The 20,688-nt window shown below is 43.7% G+C and overlaps 1 protein-coding gene across 1 annotated transcript; it reads left to right on the forward strand.

The window, feature by feature from the left end:
• Window positions 1–2,471: 2,471 nt before the first annotated feature.
• Window positions 2,472–13,657, forward strand: LOC130551291 (25-hydroxyvitamin D-1 alpha hydroxylase, mitochondrial). Its single transcript, XM_057328855.1, has 9 exons — window positions 2,472–5,580; window positions 6,012–6,202; window positions 7,413–7,609; window positions 7,927–8,127; window positions 8,348–8,511; window positions 10,470–10,636; window positions 10,764–10,845; window positions 10,930–11,127; window positions 12,575–13,657. Exons 1-9 carry the CDS (start codon window positions 5,368–5,370, stop codon window positions 12,686–12,688), a joined length of 1,527 nt encoding a protein of 508 aa, XP_057184838.1. The 5' UTR covers window positions 2,472–5,367; the 3' UTR covers window positions 12,689–13,657.
• The last annotated feature ends 7,031 nt before the right edge of the window (window positions 13,658–20,688 follow it).

Below are 20,688 nucleotides of genomic sequence, written 5' to 3' on the forward strand. Positions count from 1 at the left end.
CCGCCTTTCTTGGGGACAATGAAGTACGGGCTGTAAAACCCGCTGGACATCTCGGCCGGTGGGACGGGCTCGATCGCTCCCTTCACCAGAAGGGAGGCGACCTCTGCCCGAAGTACGGGGGCATCCCTGCCTCTGACTGAGGTAAAAAGGACGCCCCGGAACTTGGGCGGACGTGTAGCGAACTGAATCGCGTAGCCGAGACGGATCGTCTTCCTCAGCCAGCCTGTCTGGGAAGCTGAGACCAAGCTCCCAGAAAACGAGACAGGGGGACTAGAGGTTTGACCTGCTTCATCGCCCCCGCGGAGGGTGGTTCGATGGCTAGCAGTACGGATTCCTTGCCGGGGGAGGACCCCCGGGGAGGAGATCGGCTCTGCTGTTTTTCCTGCCTGGCGATTGTCTGGCTCGACGCACTGTCTGTCTGAGAGTGCTGAAGGCCAGTGTTTATACTCGACATTGCGCTTCACCGTGACGCAACGTCGAGTTGCCGTCCACCGTCGACCAGAGGGTGGGAACGGTTGTGAAAACCCAGAGAGAGAGGAAACTCTTTTTGTAAGGAAGTGGGCGCTGGCCCCCCAGGGGGGACCAGCTGATGGTAGGACAGGGCAGGAACCGTCCCTATCCGACCCAGCGATGGAGTGGCTGGGATCAGGCCCGGTGGTAATCTCAATTTCCCTGGGGTCTCTCCATCAGGGCCGCTTCTGCTTCCATGACGGCTGCTGATGGGGAGGCGGTTTCCTCTTTGACGTCCTTTTCCAGGAGGCAGCCTGAGAACGGGGCACTGGAGCCGGAACCGGAGTCGAAGAGGGCCGGGGCTGCTGGGAAGCAGACGCCGCTCGGGATCTCGAAGGCCTGAAAGCGGCCGAGTCATGGCGGGGCAGGATGTGTTTGATGGCCTCCGTCTGCTTCTTCACCATCGAGAACTGCTGAGAGAAATCCTCAACGGTGTCACCAAACAGCCCTCCCTGCGAGATGGGGGCGTCGAGAAAGCGAACCTTCTTGGCATCCCGCATCTGCGCAAGGTTGAGCCAGAGGTGCCTCTCTTGGACCACCATGGTGGACATAGCCCGACCCAAGGCCCGTGCCGTCACCTTAGTCGCCCGTAGAGCGAGATCGGTGGCGGTACGGAGTTCCTGCATTACCGTTGGGTCAGTCTTACCCTCGTGGAGCTCCTTCAATGCCTTGGCCTGATGGACCTGCAGGATGGCCATGGCATGGAGGGAGGAGGCGGCCTGACCCGCAGCCATGTAAGCGTTCGACACCAGAGATGCCAAAAACTTACACGCCCTGGATGGGAGTCTAGTCCGAGCCCTCCAGGTGGCTGCTGTCTGCGGGCACAGGTGCACCGCGACAGCACACTCCACCTGGGGGATCTCGACATAGCCCCTGGCCGCCCCACCATCGAGGGAAGTAAGGGCGACTGAGCCTTTCTGATTGGAACGGGCTGTGAGGGGCGCGTTCCAAGTCTTAGTCAGCCCCTCATGCACTTCCGGGAAGAACGGGACTGGAGCTGGGCGCGGCTTGGAGCCGCGCTCAGACCCCAGGTACCACGTATCCAACCGCGAGCGCTGGGGTAAAGGCGGTGCTGTGCACTGCAGCCCAATGCTCGCGGCGGCCCGGAAGAGCATGGTTGACATCTCGACGTCCGCCTCTTCCTGGGCTCGACCCCCCGGGGGAGGGAGCTCCGAGGAATCGTCGGGGTCGGATGCCAAGAGGTCGCCCTCCGATGCTGTGATCGACATCTCATCTTCGTCACGCACTCCCGAGTACGTGGCGGAGGAACAAGACGGGGTAGGACCGTCTCTTAAGGGATGGTCAGACAAGCGTGACGGGGCGTGAACGGTCCGTGATCCTGTGGCTGGCGGTCTAACGTTCACGGTGATCCCCATATCACCCCCGGTGTTAACTGAAACGGGCGGCAGGGCCGTAGTCACTGCCGTCACGGATTGGGTAACAGACGAGGTGGTGGCTTTACCCATAAAGAATACAGCCACCCGTGACCGCAACGTCTTGATAGGCATCTTCCCGCAGTGCGGGCAAGATGTATCCACGAAGGCTGCCTCAGCGTGCTGGAGACCCAAACACGTGAGACAGACATCGTGTCCATCCCCTTCCTCAATGAGCGCGTCTCACCCAAGAGAACAGCGGGACATGCCACGCTGGAGAAATTTGCTCTTTTAGAAAATAGTGCTCAGACACTTCTGGAACTGCCGAGACGCCCAGGGGAAAGTCGCTGCAGGAAGGGACCGTCCGCTACACCACGTCGTAGATTCCAGCAGGATACCAGCGAAGAACTGGAAGACCAGCGAAGATCTGGAGCTGCTCATCAGATGCGTAGGCTCTGAAGAACAAAAGGTGAATGAGCACGCCGGCTTCCCTCTTATACCCGGACATCCGGGGAGGAGCCCGGCATGCAAATTTCATTCGCCAATTTTCATTGGCCTTTTCTAAATACTCAGAAGATGATAGGTTCTCAAGACAAACCCCATTCTGTCGGTTCGACACAACGTCGAGAGACCGACAGAAAGGGAACTGAAGGTATGCAGTGACAGAAAGACTCAGACTTTATTCCACATGTAACCAAAATCGTAAATAAAATAAATAAAACTCCTTTATTATTTTGGATTGGCAACCACGTAAACACATCGTAATGCATAGCGTAAGCTACATTTTAAAACATCAAAATACACCCGCCGTGAACTGTTAAATGAAAAACACAATGTAGCCTACAAAAATATGCCGCCAGTTGTGCCGCCTGGCCGTCAATTGTTTCATCGCATGCATGATGCCAATAGTGTCGGGAAACCGTGACGTTTTCTACTACGTAATTACGCGCATGCGCAGAACGGATTGTGCAGGCATCCTGGAACGTGTACTGACACGGGGGACAGAATCATCTTTATCTGAAAGCGCGAGGGACATATCCCCCTCGTATTCTACACCCATGTCCCCACCCCTGAAACAAACGTCACTGGCGCAAAAGCAAATCGTACTAAAATGAATTAATATAATTTTGCACGAACTGATATGAATTATCCAAAACTAGCCAACTCGTAAAATAGTTTTTGCCGTGAGATTGTGTTGGTTTTTAATATATAATGAAATACGACATTTATATTGTGAAGACTTCATGGTATAATGATTTGAGTAACTTCTCTAGAACTGTCATGAGAAGGTGTCTTAAGAAGATACACTGGCCACCCCATTGGTCCCCCAACCAGAAAGACATTTTCTTTATTATAATACTATTATTATTTTACTATAAAATTAACGTGGAATTTGACGAAGCACCATTAAAAATGTGTACAAAACTTGTATAATGTGTTATTTGTACTGTAGAATACAAACTCAACCCCTCCCCCTCTCCTTTACCCGCGATGTTGCGACTACGTGCACACACACGCAGTCGCAATACCACAGCAAGCACGTCCTGTTCGGTCCTGTTCAGCCACTGAAACTTCAGAGTTTCATGAAAGGAGTAAGGTGGGAGACGAAACTCATAAGTAAATTGTATCAAGTTCAGATAATCACCTTTAATGCTAGGCTGTAACTCGCCCAAAAACTAAAAGAAGAAGCTCAGATAATGCGTTACTGTTTGGCTAGCTGAGATTAGGCTAGTCGCGAAGGCATTTTTGGATTTCAATTTTGCTCACATGTTGACCGATCACTATTAAAAGTATAAGAAATAGTTTTCCTGATTTGAAGAACACTTGTCTAGCTGTCGGTAAATCTGCCAAAACCTTTCTTATTCCCACTAACACACAGATGTGTATGTTCTTATTTACTTGAGCAATGGCAGATGAAAGCAGCAAATGGACAGACAGATCCATACTTGATCTTTCACCTCGCTCAAGATCATTTGAGAATGTGACTGCATTTGAGATACCAATTTATGCCAATAGTGGAATCCCGTCTGATTGAAACACGCACTTAAAAACAAAGGTGCTTCACTGCAATGCCATAGAAAAAAAATGTTTTTGGTTACCCAAAGAAGCATTCTTTACCTTTCTATTGTCTGAGGAACCGTTTTGCACTACAAAGAACCTTTTGTGGAACAGAAGGATTCTATGTATGTTAACGGTTCTTTATGGACCCATACAGCCAAAAATGGTTATTTTGTGGCATTATGTAGCACCTTATATCATTATGAGTTGTGTTATTGCGTAAACAATGATATTTCTGCAAGTGACAACTGTATTCTTCATTCCCAGCATGTATTCACACAAAGCAGACGTTGGCAGAGCAAAGGTTGTGGGGTCAATACACACACTGATAATATGTACGGTATAGCTTCAATATGCTGTAGGATGTTTTGGATGAAAGCATCTGCCAAATGCGTAAATGTACTTTGTCAATAAATGACTATAAACTCAAGTGGGATGATTGTTTTTTTCTTAGTTGACAGTGCTGATGTCTGGGCTATTTCTTTAAAAATGATGAGTATTTAAGATAGCTGTGCTCGTGTGCTCATTAAAGCTCTTTAAAACGGATCGCATGATTTGAATAAAGCCACAGTTTTTTTTTCATTTTATTCTGGGTTTTAGTCCACATGACACAGTTCAAATTGCACATTTCTATGAAACAGAGATTCACATTGGACAGATGAGAAAGAGTGGAGATTCGCAGTACTGTTGGTTTACTTGACTGTGCACACATGGCTTGCTGGCCTACGGCCACGCTCACAGGAATCAGGTCACAAGCTCATCACAGAGGACAACAGCCAAATCAAACTGTGCTGCTTTACTGCTGTAAATTATGAGGACTTTTGTGAATGTTTGGTTATGAAATGGACATGAGTTGCATTAGCAGTTCATGACACATCTCAGATGGATTCAATTTGTTGTCTTTCCGTTCAAAAATCACTGAGCCAGCAAGAAGCAGGCTTTTTTACTCTTCGCACGTGGATTTGCCTGTTTAGCATTCTCTATGTGACCACATACTAAAACAATAACATTTTCTTTCTCGTTTTCCTACAGTTTTTTACATCTCTATTGCTTGTTCACGCTTTACAACAATGCAAAACTGTATCGAGCTTTACCGAAAGAATTACAGTATGAATTGAAACGCACAGGCATGTCAGTACACGTTTAGTCTGAAGTCTTAACATAGTAACAGAGTTCCATCAGCACTCATCAATGTATGGATTTACTCCAGTCAAATATCTAAGCTCTTACACAGCTCTGTTGTGAAGTGTATCTGTCGCTGATCTCCGGGAAATTTCTGTGCATCGCGACATGAAAACGATCGAACTCACCTTGCAGTCGGGCGCCGGGCGATGGGCGGGGCATTCACGCCATTGGTCGAAGGTGCGAAGTGAAGCTCTCGTGAAGTATAAACGAGGTGATCGAGCGGGTGTGGGTGCGCTTGGAGATGACGATGAACTTCATCAGAGAGATGCTGCCTCAGGCCTTAAGGATGTCCGGCAGGTGCATGTCTTCTGCGCTTAGGTGTGTGGACAGATGGCCCGACGTCATTCTTCACGAGCAGCTGAAGACACTGGATGAGATGCCGGGACCATCCACCGCAGGCTTTGTCTGGGATCTGTTCTTCAGACGCGGATTCACGCGCCTCCATCAGCTGCAGGTGCGATATATATTAGGCTACATATGAAGCGTTTGGTTCTCCGTTTTTCAAAAAAATCAAAGATCATGTGTTTTTATTGTGCATTCCAATTAATATCGATCAAACTGCAGTTGGTTTGTTTTGATTTAAGCCATCGTAATTCAAGACATGCAGCTAACTGACACAATAAAAACATGTTAGCGTCATCTCATTTGGGAACCAAAGTCTTCATATAATCTTTACGCAGTAGTTTCAACCTACTCGCAATGGAACAACCAAAACCAAGTAAATCTAAGAATCAAATGGGTCACGTTTCTGTTTTTGGTTTATCCATTTTTTCCAAATGATATGGTTATTATTTGATTTTTACATTGATATATATATATATATATATGGACCTAAATGAGATTTATTCTGGACATTTTGACTGATGTTGCGAGTCATGTTTAAAGCTGAAGGGCAAGAGGCAGTACGGGCCCATGTGGAAAGCGAGGTTTGGACCCATCCTGACGGTTCATGTGGCAGAAGCAGAACTAATAGAGCAGGTGCTCAGACAGGAGGGTCAGCATCCCATGCGCTCGGACCTCTCATCCTGGAAGGACTACCGGCAGCTCAGAGGACATGGATACGGACTTCTGACCGCGTGGGTACAACTGCTGAATGATACGAGCTTTTGTGATCGTTATCTGATCTATTAATCCTTTTACATCTGTTAGCCCTTCACATTTCATTAATGTTATTTGTAAAGCCAAAAGGCACACAGAACTTAAGCATGTACAGTGCTGAGCATACACAGACAGCACATGTACGTCTGTAATACGTATGCTAAAGATCTGGAAAACATCTGCTGTGTAAAAACGTTTGATGATATCTTAGAAAGAGCCGTTTTACATCCATTCTAAATCATGAACATCTAACATTGTCTAGACGTCTATATGACATCTGACAGCAGATGTCTTAGAAACCTAATGCAGATGAGCAAACAATAAAAAAAGATGTCTCCCAGATGTATGTGTGCTCTCAGGGAAGGTCACATTAAAGTAAGCAGTGGATCCTTCACCAATGAAGGTTGTTTTTAAGGGGTTGGAAAATCACTATTTTTACATATAGGGTGTAGACATAATACAGACATGAGGACAGGGGGAAAATGAAGAGCCAAAATCCATAATGGACTATGGAAATATCTCCAAAAAACCTGTAGAGAACCTACCTGCAGATCTGTCTGTGTGTAAGTACCAGATCCCAGTCTGTCGTTTTGGTTTTGTTAATAGTAGTTCGGCGCTAAATGTTCTTCTCTTTGGCTGGACTGCTTACTATCTGAGATGTTTCTGTAGCTCACTAGATTTAGGCTGTCTGTGTTGTTTTCTAACCTTATCATGTAATCCCAAACTGATGGTGAGATCAGATCTCTGTTCTAAAGTAAACCTCATATAATATAAATCGAAATTGAGAGTTCATGCTGACACGTATTTGTTGTTGAGTTCTCTAAGCCCTTGGCCAAGCATTAAAAGAGTAAAAAAATGTACAGTATATAGCATTCTTCCTGGCGTCTGTATGTGAACACATTGAGTGATTCACGACTCAACACTAGCAGTGTCACTGACCTCTGAATTGACACCATAACAAATCTGGAGAGCAATCTGCCTTTATATGAGAGACAAGTGGGCTCTTTAATCCTTTAGCGCCACCTGCAGTCCAAAGTGTTGATATATATTTTACAACCACAAGGCAATTTTCAGTTTTTACTTCATAAGAATGATTGCATTCAAGTGTATAGTGTCTTTCGTCCTCTTACCACTCTTTGAAGTACACAAATATTTTGATATTTTGATCTCACCAATTTCATTTTACAGTGAGGGGGTAGAATGGCAGAATGTGCGAAGTCTGTTGGCCAAACACATGTTACGGCCTAAATCTGTGGAGGCGTATGACGGCACATTGAACTGTGTGGTGGATGATCTCATAGAGAAATTAAAGCTACGCAGACAAGAGAACTCTAGCGGCCTTATCACAGACATCTCAGCTGAGTTCTACCGCTTCGGTCTGGAAGGTAAATCACAAACGACTGCACAACGCATTATTCTGTCCCAGAAGACAAGACTTCCGCACAGTTGAGAAAGAGAATTTATTTGAGGAAGACGTCTCGCCCTGAGATTATGCTGCATGAATACATCAACACAATTGTTGGTTACACCATTGAACCCCGAATTGACTTCCATTGTATGCACAAATTTCTCAAATAGTCATGAACCACAGGACGGTGAATAAATGATCACTGAACATTTCTTTTCAAGCTTCAATGAGAGAAACAATCTAAGTGGTCTCAGATATAAGTTTGTACTCATTCCGTTGCTCTTTTCTTACAAGGAATCTCGTCTGTGCTGTTTGAGTCCAGAATTGGCTGTCTAGAGCCAGTCATTCCCATGGAAACGGAGCGTTTCATTCAGTCCATCAACAGCATGTTTGTCACGACTCTTCTCACTATGGCTATGCCTGCATGGCTGCACAGGCTCTTTCCCAGACCATGGGACACCTTCTGCCGCTGCTGGGACTATCTCTTTCAGTTCGGTGAGTGAAACACAACCCGTCCATTCGCTACTCACACGCACTTGAAAAATGCTGCAAACGGATGAAACAAAATAAACAGTGATAAAAATCTTAATCTTAATCTAGGGGAGAATATCTTTGAATATAATCGTCATGATTCCAACAAACACTCATCTATATAATTCATTTGTGTGGTAATACGTCTAGTGATAGTGACCTAGAATATTTGTTGTCTTAATAGCAAAACTGCAAATTGACCAGCGTCTTGAGGAGGATACCGAGAAAATGGCACGAGGAGAGACATTAGAGGGACGCTACCTCACCTACTTTCTGTCTCAGGCTGGAATGCCCATGAAATCTGTGTACAGTAATGTGACCGAGCTGCTGCTTGCTGGTGTCGACACGGTAAATCACAAAAGCTTTGCTGTAGCTCCGTGGTCAGAGCATGGCCCTAGCAATGTCAAAGGTGACGAGTTCGACCCCAGGGGTTGCACATACTCAGAATCAAATGTAAGTCGCTTTAGATAAAAGCGTCCGTCTGCCAAATGTGTAAATGTAAAATGTAAAAGCAGATAGAATTCATTAGAATCAGTGATGATGTCTACATTGGAGGCTGTGTGATGTGTAAGGCTGAGTTCACATATGTCATTAGCATCACAGCGATCACAGTGAACTGATCAAATCATAAATCAATCACTACACACAGCCTGTTTACACTTGGCAGGATCCTGTGATAAAAGCACTTACATTTGAAAAGCTTTTGCAGAAAAGACACGTGACATTCACACGTGAAAAACGCACATGAGATCAGACGTGTGTTTTTGGAACATTTTTGTGTGAATCTCATGTAAAACCCATGGGATAACATGTGGTTATACAGTATCTCTCCACATGTCATCACATATTTTTCACAAAAATGTTCCAAAAACACACATTTCAAATGTGTTTTTTTTGCACATGTAAAACACACGTTGTACACATGTGAAAACATGTGAAAAGTGATCACCCTGTTCTGTAAGGGTGGCTATGAAGTTTAGAAATAGTAATTAACACATTGTGATATCAGGATGTTATTGAATGTATTTGGTCCCCTTCTTTCAAACTTTCACATTTTAAAAAGGAGTATTTTAAAATATATGAATAATCATTCTAATAAATGACATAACGGTATATTCGAAATGATACAGAATGAAACATAACATAAATATATTACAATATACTGAATAATACATACGGAAATATATAGAGAGAAAAATGTGTGACAGTATAGTTCATTATAAATCACAATATATGTCATTTTATATTCAGTAATACACTTTATAATATACAGATGTGATAAGATAAGGGACTGCATGTCTAAACATATATTGAAGATATATTTACTCATGCAGTGTATACACACGCATATGGAAATATATACTTTAACAATCAACATGTTTCCCATTTAAAAACGTAGCTAGTTTACAATAACCTAGGCACACTGTAGCGAGGAAGGCGGGACCGGTGGCGTGAGTGATAATGAGTATCAGCTGTACGCGCACCGGTCCCGCATGCCTCACGGGGAGCTAGGGAGCATAAGAGGACGAGCGACGGGACTGCCGACGAGAGAGGACCGGGCCCGGAAATGTTAAGTTTTATTTATGTTTGTGTGGCCGGCAGTCGACCGTGAGGTGGCTGCCGGCCTTTTACTTCCGTGTTTTTGTTTGTTTATTTTTGATTAAAGTTTATTGTTTAAATGTTCGCCGGTTCCCGCCTCCTTCCTTCCCTACATGTTACACACACCTTCTCATATTAAAGCGCTTAATGAACCGACAATCACTGGGCTGAAAAGCAGACTTTTTATATAAAGTAACATACAGTATAATCCTAATGGTGACTGGCCAATCGTTATCCTAACCACAGCACCATGGTAACCCCATGAATTTATTCAAATTTCGAAATAATACAAAATGAAAAACTAACAGATCTCCCCCTATATTAATATTGAGCACTCCTTGAACAGTCAGAAGCAAAGCATTCTGGGAACTAGAATCTGCTTTAACACATTCCGTGAATGTATGTACACGCATTCACATTTACTGTTTATGGGGACAATCTTGTAATCTATACACAATAAAGGATCAAACGTTATAAATATTTATTTTTATTTTGGTCTTCATTTCTAAATCTATTATGTATGGATGTATCAACATATAGGCATGTATTGTCAATGCATATATTGAAAACTATAAGAACTAGTTTCCAATGTATGGCAATGTACACTCCCATATGTTTTTGTTCCATAATGGTAGTTCTGGCCGGGCTGTTGAATGAAAATCAGTATAGAGTATTCTTTTTAATGTTCAGGTTTCTTTTTCATTCAGATCTCCAGCACATTGTCGTGGTCACTATACGAGCTGTCGCGGCATCCAGAGATCCAGAATGCGCTGCGGGCTGAGGTCCTCAATGTACTGCAGGGCCGTACCCTCCCAAAGGCATCTGATGTTGCTGCCATGCCTCTTATGAAGGCTGTCATGAAGGAAATCCTCAGGTGAATTCACTGCATTCATTCAAGCTATCGGCTTTGTGGACAATTCTTTAATGCGGAACGAGATTTGTTTTTCTTTTTTCAAATCATTTTGTTCATTACATCATACTAAACATGGTACATTTTCCAGGCTGTATCCTGTAATTCCAGGAAATGCAAGAGTCATCACAGACAAAGATATTAAAGTTGGAGGATACCTTATCCCTAGAAATGTACGCTTTAAAGCATAAAAAGCATTAGTTAGCTAAATAAAACCCTCATTTGCACTTAACAGTTGTGTGATTCATCCCTCACAGACTCTGATCACGCTCTGCCACTATGCAACATCCCATGACCCTAAACATTTCCCTGAGCCGGATGATTTCATCCCTCAGCGCTGGTTGAACCGCGGCGAGGCAAGCCACCCTTATGCCGCTATACCTTTTGGAGTGGGCAAACGCAGCTGTATCGGTCGACGCATTGCTGAACTGGAGGTCTACCTTGCACTTTCTAGGGTATACAACATTCTGTATCTTGAATTTGACTGTGACTGTTTTCATTTGTGTTGTGCATGTGGCGTCGTGCCTAACAACGACCTTCAGCTTTGATTTATTCACGCTAAAGCACAACCTCTCGTATCTTATTGCTTACTTTGATCAGTTATGGCAGAGATGTCCAATCCTGCGCCTGGAGGGCCTTAGTACTTGCCGTTCTAAATAGTATAGTATTTGGAATAGAATTAGTACGTCCCAAATCGTAGTATGCTAAACCCAATACCCAGATGATGTACTGTTTCTGGTGAAAATTGCAAAGTGCAGATGCATGGACACTCAAAAAGCCACAACTCACCATGAGAGGGCGGAGTTTAGTGACGCTTCACTGCATTAAAAAAAATGAATTAACAAATGAAAGTATACAGTCAACATTACATAAGAAATAATAGAGCTGTGAATCTTCACCTGCCTCACGATTCCATTCGATTACGATTCAGAGGGTCACGACTAAAATAATTAATTTTAAAATTAATTATACAAATACTTAAACCTCTTTCTCTTACAACCTATTTATTTGCCAGCTTTTTTGTATTAATATTACACTTTTAACACACTAAAAACAACAAAATGGGATAGAACATATTTGCAACAAAATCAAAAGATCAAATAATTATCTAAATAATGTACTAGAATTATTCCTTTATGCATGCTTTATGCAAAGCTTTATGCAAAGTTACAAACTCAGCATCACTTGCTAATACATGTACGCAGGGTATATGTGAGAGACTGTTGTGTTTCATACGATGGTTTGAGGTCGGCTTTAAAACGCGCGCCATGCGCATGGTCTCCGGCAGTAGAGAAAACGCAGTCCTGAATCACACAGAGCCTGCATGTCATTTCTTGTCCACTCCTTTATCATCATAAAACCTAACATTTGGACACATTTGGGGTTTTAAGGCATTAGGTGCATTTATTACTGTCGGGTCCTGCTCTCCCTTCCACCTATAGGCTACGTACAAGCGGAAGTGCCATTCACTTCCAAAGGTGACATTTTTTCAAAATCGATTCTTTCGTTCTGTGCATCGATGCAAAATCTTTTCACGTCCGCATCACGAAACGATTATTTTATAAATACAAAATACAACTTCTAAATATATAAATACTTTGATTCAAAGAAGAGATGTATTTGATGTTCGTGACAGTTAACAACAGCCGCTTCTGTTTAGCGTTAGCATGTCCCAGTGCGTATACTGTTTTGCTAAGTGCTAAAATGTATATACTTTTCCATAAAAAAACACACCAGCCTACATACTTCCAGACAGGTGTGTTGAGCCAAATTGGAACTAAACTCTACAGGACAGTGGCCCTCCAGGACCGACTTTGGACACCCCTGAGTAAAGTCTATTACTGTGACTTTTTAATTTGTCTACTTCATTAAGACACATACTGTATGTATTTTTTTTTAAAGATTTTAATGCACTTCAATGTGGAGCCTGCAGAAGATAACAATACAGTTCATCCAATGACCAGAACTCTGCTGGTTCCAGAAAGGGAGATCAACCTTTGTTTCACTGAGCGCTGAGCTAAAGGTCAGAGTTGACCAGGACAGAACTGATCGTCTCTGATCCAGAGAGCCAGGAGAATGCTGGGAGCCTCCAGCAGAATGAAGGAAAGAAGGCCTGGGGCCAGAACTGGGCTGTGTAAAAAAGTTCCTGGGAGTCTGCCACTTCATTCATATATGAAAACCAACGCAAAAATTGTGGCTGAAAACGTATATTTGGTTATATTGACGTAATGCATCCAAAGTTTAAAAGTGTGACCTTTATTCATTATTCATGCAAGTCCCAACAACATATCCAAGAAAGAGTGCAGGATACAGCATCTTTCATTGGATAAAGCTGTACAAAATGTATGTTTTTCCACTCCATATTTATGATTAACTGGACTACATTATTGTATAATGATGTATGTTTGTTGAAATCTTGTTATGATGTTTTTTAACAACAGATTACACAAATAAGTCTATTTAATTGTGTAGCTCTTTAGTCTTTTGTTTAAAAATGAAACAGACTGTACATGTTGACGACAGTAGGTGTTTCTGAATAAGCCTGCTTGGATCTAGTGAAACAAACTGTGTTTTCTTAAGATAAACGCACTGCAATCTGACTAAAGAAAAATATGCACTTAGTGCCAATTTGCGCTTTAAAACAACAAAGAGATAATAAATCACATCAATAAATCAGTTGTAACATTTTCTTGTTGTTTAACTTACTCTATTTTTATTAAACTGACTCCAATTTAAAATGTTTTTTAACACTATATTGACATACAGTTCGTTTTCAATGGCATAACATCCGAAATAAAGAATTTCAGTTGAGACAGAATGATGAAGCCCGTAGTTTCTTTATTTAACCTGAAGGACACACACATAAGGCACGATATGTTATCCAGGCACATCTCTTCTCTCCGCCACGTGCAATACTCTCACGAGAAGAGAAAGAGAACACCTAACCCCATCAGCACACAGTGTGCTTCTGGGCAGAGCCTATAGACGCCGCAGCCCGAAGCTGCAAGTGCCCCGCTCTTATGTGCCCTGAACGGAAACAATATAGGCATGCTTGGTTCCTATTATAAACAACACATACATTTCACATATATTACATCAACATTTAACAACTATTTAACATGGAAACATTACAACAATCAGGAACAAGGTTGGTTAAAGTTCACAAAATAAAATAAAATGCATTGCGAAATTTTTAATCCAGCTACATTCACCCCCCTGATCTTTACAAACTTGTTCTTAAGGGCAGATGGCTACCACAACTCTTCTATTTTTAAAGACACTTAACGGTCACACATTTTACTAGTCATAGCAGCATAAGCTTCCCACTTCACAGGGAAAATGATCTAAGGAGGTTGATCATGCCTACTAAGACACTTGCATTTATGGTGCCCCAAACACCATAGATAAGACTATAATATAATTGCTATTTACAAAACTCTGTAGCTTGTTCAATGTCTTTTGACTCAAAATCAATAATTATAAAACAAATCACCCACATAACAGAATAACAAAACATGTAGTATTCAAACTTGTTTTGTTAGCAACGATTTTGCAAACTCACTTACGGAATTGGTCTTCACATTCTGTGTCATATTCTGAATTAATCTGTTAACCGGCTTCACTAGTCTCCCTATCCTGGTTCTAACTTGAGCTGAAATCTGATTAGTGGGTGAGCCCACAGTATCAGAAGACACCACATTCTCCACTGATACAGATTTCATCTCATCTCCCAAAGGATCAGTAGGTAACTGTTCGACAACTGAGTTCCTGTCAGATTCAGGTAAAAGTATGTCACGATGTGACTCTCCATCAGTCAAATTAGTGTCCATATTACAACTGGAAGATCCATCTTGCACCACTACAGAATCAGTCTCAGGTTCTGGGTTTACTGGTGCTGGGAAATCACTCTCTGCTGGAAAGGACAATTCACTAAGATCATCGTCTGGGGTTGCAGACTCAGCTACCCAACTAGCGACTCGTGCAACTGCATCACTGCTTTCGGCCACTGGCATGACATCACTCAAAGCTTCTCCATCAAAGGAATCATCAGAATCGCTGAATGATGGTTCAATTTCCTCTGCCATAACTGGCAGGAAGTTAACTTGAAGGAGCAGGTTTCTGTGAACAACCTTTTCTTGACCAGTGCTAACATTACGCACACGGTAAGTGTGGCATTGAGGATTTGAAGCAACAACAATGTGAGGGACCGAATTCCATTTGTCTGCTAACTTCCTTCGTCCACGTTCTCCCTTGTTTGCCAACAAGACCCGGTCACCATCTTCAATTCTGCAACCTCTTGTATTCCGATTATACATGTCTGCTTGCTTCTGTTGACTGGCCTCAGCATTCTTTTGAGCAAGGGTTAAAGCTTGTTTCAAGTCAGCTCTAAGGTGTTTCACATATGCATCATAGCCGGCGATGTCATTGTCTCTTTCTACACTGCTGAACATAACATCCACAGGAAGTTTGGGAATTCGACCGTACATCAGATAGAACGGAGTATAGCCTGTTGTCTCGTGTGAAGTACAATTGTAGGCGAATGTCAATGTTTGTAACAGCTGTGGCCATTTCTGTTTGGTTCTCGGTGGCAAGGCTCTCAACATACCACCCAGAGTCCTGTTGAACCTCTCGACCTGACCATTACCCATAGGGTGATAGGCAGTTGTTCTGGACTTTTTCACACCCGAAACTTCCAACAGCTCATGAATCAAACGGCTCTCAAAATTTGCCCCTTGGTCCGAATGGATTCTGTCTGGAAATCCATACACGCAGAAATACCTATCCCACAACATTCTCGCCACTTGCTTTGCCGACTGGTCGCTGCAAGGAAAGGCATGGGCTAGCCTAGTAAAGTGGTCAGTTACCACTAGAACATCGACATTACCACCTCTAGAATTTTCCGCGGACCAAAAATCTATGCAAACTAATTCCAATGGCCTTGATGTTTTAATGCTCTCCAGTGGTGCTCTTCCTTCAGGCTCCGGTGTCTTACTCACGACACACCGCTTACAACATCTAACGTGCTCACGAACATCACGTTCCAGCTTTGTCCAGAAGAACCGCTGTCTGGAGAGTGATAAAGTCCTGCCCTGGCCTTGATGTCCAGCCTCATCGCAGACTCCCTGCAGAACGTGCTTCACCAAGGAATCTGGAACAACGTACTGCAGCCTTCTCTTGCCGGTAAGATTATCTTTACTTACTCTGTATAGAATTCCATCAACCATCTTAAGTTTTTCCCACTGTTTCAACGTTTTAAGCACCTCAAATGCTTCTTTGGCTCTTTCACGCCTGGATGGTCTTTTCCCTCTACCCACGTAAAACAACACTCTCGATAGGATGGTGTCACCTTGCTGTCTCTCTTGCAAATCCTTCGTAGAAAAAACTGGAAGGGCACTGCAACCCGGAGTCAAGTACTGCTGAGTCTCTTGGGTGAGCCACTTAACAACTCTGCCTTGCGCACCAACTTCCCATTCTGTATGAGCACAAAGGACTGCTGCCACCTCAGCTGTGGTAAAAGAACAATGACTCGACACTTCACAAGGGAAATCCTCAACTCCACAGGTATTAGCACTTAATCTGAAAACATCTTGGATGGCACTTTCCTGAACTTGCTTAGCCTCGTTGAGCAGGGCGCTGTACAGTTCAGAAACTAACCTTTGGCTAACACATGAAAGGACAAAAGGTTGTCTACTCAAGGCATCTGCAACAACGTTCCTCGTACCAGGTATGTATTGTATACTGAAGCTGTAAGGGGCAACTTTGGACACCCACCTCTGTTCACATGCATCCAGCTTGGGTTTGGTTAGAATGTGTGATAACAGATTGTTGTCCGTCCAAACTGTAAAATCGTGCCCCTTCAACCAGTGACAGAACTTGTCGCAGACAGACCATTTTAGGGCAAGAAACTCCAGTCGGTGAGCGGGATACTTAGCTTGTGCACGTGTGAGGGCCCTACTAGCAAAAGCGATGGGACGTGCTTTGGTTTCACCCACAGGTACTTGCGATAGAACAGCTCCTAACCCATCCATTGACGCATCTGTAGACAAGATGAAGGGTTGAGTAAAGTCAGGATGAGCCAACACAACTGACTCCAACAAGGCTTTTTTAAGCTTCCGGAATGCTTCAGCATGTTCTGGCTTCCAATCTTCAGAACTCAATTTTCTAAATGTTGCAGTGCCTTTGGCAGGAACCCTCCTCCCTTTCGGTGCAGCTGTTAGACTAAACAAAGGCTTCACAATACTGGAACAATTTGGTATAAACCTTTGATAATATAATGCCATCCCCAAAAACGATTTGATCTTCTTTTGCGAAGGCGTTACACCATCCAGCATCATGAGGTCCTCTTCAGATATAGTAGTTATTGCACTGACTTTATCCGGATCTGTTGCCACTCCATTCTGGTCAATGATGTGTCCCAAGAATTTCACACTCTTCCTTAGAAAGTGGCATTTTTTAGGGGCTAACTTCAATCCATGTTCGCCGAGCTTTGTGAAAACCAGTCCAAGCCGTTTGATAGCTTCCTCTTCATTCGGAGCAAACACGAGCAAGTCATCAAGGTAGCATAAAAGTGTGAGAAAATTCTGATCTCCAAAGATGTTGGTCATGAGCCTCATAAAACTAGCGGGACTGTTACAAAGCCCTTGAAGTAGGCGATTGAATTCGTAAAGGCCCATGGGAGTTGTAAAGGCGGTGAACTTCTTGTCTTCTTCTGCCATGACGATGTTATAAAACCCCGAGGTCAAGTCCATCACGCTAAAGATGGCATTTCCTCCTAAGGCTGCTAAACAATCCGCTTGATGAGGCAATGGATGGGCATCCTTAAATGTCCGGGCGTTCAGCCAGCGATAATCTACGCATACCCTGAGATCTCCGTTTTTCTTCCACACTAACACAAGCGGCGAGGCCCACTCACTGTATGACTTGCGTATAATCTCCTGTTCCTCCATTTCAGAAAGCACGCTCCTCAACTTCTGATAATGAGATGGAGGAATACGGCGGTAAGGGAGCCTAAATGGTCGACTGTCAGACAGATGGATACGGTGAACAAATTAATAGGCCTTGCCACAATCCAATTTGTGCTTGGAGAACACGTCTTCGTGCTTCCCAATGAGCTGCACTAACTGATTCTTCCAATAAGAAGACACTTCACATGCATTGATATCCAGATCACTGAGGTTGAGGCTACGCAAGCTGTCATGGATGTTAACATCAGACCGGGCCTCTTCACCAACAACGACACCAGTAACACTCTGATTCTGGCCACACACAGTTCCATTGTTCCCCATACCATAATTTACGTCAAGATCCTCAACTGCTACAGCAGGGAACACGTCAGCTATTTTAGTATTCCTCTTCAAAGTGACAGGATTGTCCAAAGGGTTCATAACTCTGACGGGAACCCAACCATCACCAGACATGTGCGCGATGACTCTTCCCACTAAGATGCCTTTCTTATGCGTTTGTGCTTTGGGTGGCCCTACGACGATGGTGCTACCCATTGAAAGTGGGCCCAGAGAAGGAAGCTTTCCCCAAACAAGGTGCTCTTGACCCGGCAGCAAGGTTACAGCCTGGGCCAATTTTGCAGTGCCCACAACATCAGGGATAGTATTACCTTTCCATCGACTGGAGCCTGCCAACATGTTAAGAAATTGCTCAATCTCAGGTTCACCCGTAGTTTCAGGGCGATTCATGACTTTCCAGTAGCTTGGAATTTTCTTGAGTTGAGTAAGCAAATACTTAATAACATTTGTTCCCAAAATCAATTGATCTCTCTGTCCAGTGACAACTAATGTGGGTACGTTCACCAGCTGACCATAAACACCCATCTTCAGCTGGTGGGTTGCTTTTGGCTTGACTTTGACCCCACCACAGCCAACAAGGAGGACATCTGGGTGTGACTGATCTGGTTGAATAAGAAGGCCTGCGCTTAGTAGCTCACGTTCGGTTTCCTCATTAATTGTACATGCCATAGACCCACTATCCAGTAGCGCTTTAACTGTGACTTGGTCATTTAGAATTACTGTGGTATAAAACAGACTATCGGCTTTCTCCAATTTCGTGGTATTCTGAAACAGAACCACACTATCTGTACAGGCAGACTTACAACACTCTTCATAAACAGACAAGTCATCTTCCGTAATGAGGGTTTTAAGGTTAACACTCACATAATCCCCTCCCGTATGCAAGTTTGCTAGTTTCCCTGCAGGGTTGACTGTCGGGGGACGAAGCAGCAGGAACGACAACTTTGAGACATTGCCTTTGCTGGTGTCCAATCTCCAAGCACGACAAACATCTCCTCTCCCTCATACAGTGTGAACGGGTAGAATGATTCTTATCACCACAGACTCTACAGGAGAAGTTTCGCCATTGAGAAGCTCTTGGTTGTGGGACAGGAGTGTTTTGGCTCGTACGTTCCAGTACTCTTTCCAACATACTTAAGACACGCTCAAGAGTGCCAGCTTCAGAAGTGGTAGATTCAACAGCCTTTGTGGAGGTATTAGCGACATAGACAGGTGCATCTACATTCAAACTTGCTCCCTAAGAGAGAGAGAGAGAGAGAGAGAGAGAGAGAGAGAGAGCAGGAGTCCTAAATATGTGTCCTAGTTCTTTGATGTTTATTTAAAAGAGGACACACATGACACACGGTCACACTATCTAAACCAGGCCAGAAACACAGAGACGGGCGGAGAAGAGAGAGACAGAAACAGGTGACTCTCTCTCTCTCAGCTGAAGGTCATCACTTCCAGATGTGTGTAAAGTCTGGATTCATGATGACCATCTGCTCTTCTGCTAAACACACCGTCTGAAGATCCAAACTAGGGGTGACCCTGAGTAGTGAAGGTTGGATGCTTGGATCTGATTCCAGTCTCACAGTGGACTCTTCACAGAGGTGTTATGCAGTGGGATCATGTCATTGTGCTGATATGGGCAGATGATAAAAGATGATTTCTGATGTGAAGAAATGGGAGATTTTTAGGGTAAGCATGAGGTCATATGAGCCTGAGGTCTGGTATGACCCAGCGCAGGATCACATCTCTCCTCGTCTTCTGTGCTGTGAGAGCGGTGAAGAGAAGCAGCAGACGCAGATGACTTGTGTTCACCGTTACCAAACATCGGTCACTTACTGAATGTCTGGGCATTTATATATGAATGAACACCTTCTCTTTAAATGCACGTAGTCCGTTACTTAGACTGAATGTTGCGCTGCATGACACAAAAATAAATCAATAAAGTGAAATAACCAAAATCACGGCACATAGCACGGCGCAGACTTTCAGAACTTGTCATTCTCTGCACTGAAAGCAAGCGTGTGCGTCAGGAGGAGAAAGAGTGCGCAGGAAAAAAAGGTGAAAAAGATGTTTAGATTTTTTAAATGGTGAGAAGCTTTATTGCATTCCTCCTTCACATGCGGTAAATAAAGTCCCTTTATTGGTAGTTCATTGGTAATGAACGTGCTGTATTCACGTTTGTAAACAATAGTTCATTATTATGGAGTAGTTCTGAAAACAGTTTTGAGGCGAGATCTGGTCTAGGAAGTGGCACAGCATTGTTACGTGATGTTTCAGGAAAATGTCCATTCATTTGACTATTTGTGGCTTGTGTTTTGAAAATGATGTTCCCCTGCATTCAGACATTTTGCCCAAACACATTTATTTTGCACATTGTGACTCGTTTCTGGCTGATTTAGTTTTTTTATTTGTATTTATTACTAAGGTATATTCTGTTCTAACCAAATTCAGTAAATTAATTTGTGATTATTTTTTGGTGCATCATGTTGACCTGCACTTAACCACCTGGTGTCATCCCCACATGCACACGCACACACGCACACACACACACACACACACATGCACACACACACACGCGCACACACGCGCACACACACACGCACACACGCGCACACACAGACACACACACACACACACACACACNCACACACACACACACACACACACACACACACACACACACACACACACACACACACACACACACACACACACACACATGCGATT

Source organism: Triplophysa rosa, unplaced genomic scaffold (genome assembly GCF_024868665.1).
Source record: "Triplophysa rosa unplaced genomic scaffold, Trosa_1v2 scaffold86_ERROPOS81223, whole genome shotgun sequence".
Lineage (NCBI taxonomy): Eukaryota > Metazoa > Chordata > Actinopteri > Cypriniformes > Nemacheilidae > Triplophysa > Triplophysa rosa.

Bases quoted from the DNA above. Each gene is read 5' to 3' on its own strand.
- LOC130551291 (XM_057328855.1), top strand. From the start codon at position 5,368: ATGACGATGAACTTCATCAGAGAGATGCTGCCTCAGGCCTTAAGGATG. The intron at 8,128-8,347 runs GTGAGTGAAACA...TTGTCTTAATAG, and splicing joins GGACTATCTCTTTCAGTTCG to CAAAACTGCAAATTGACCAG. The intron at 8,512-10,469 runs GTAAATCACAAA...TTTTTCATTCAG, and splicing joins TGCTTGCTGGTGTCGACACG to ATCTCCAGCACATTGTCGTG.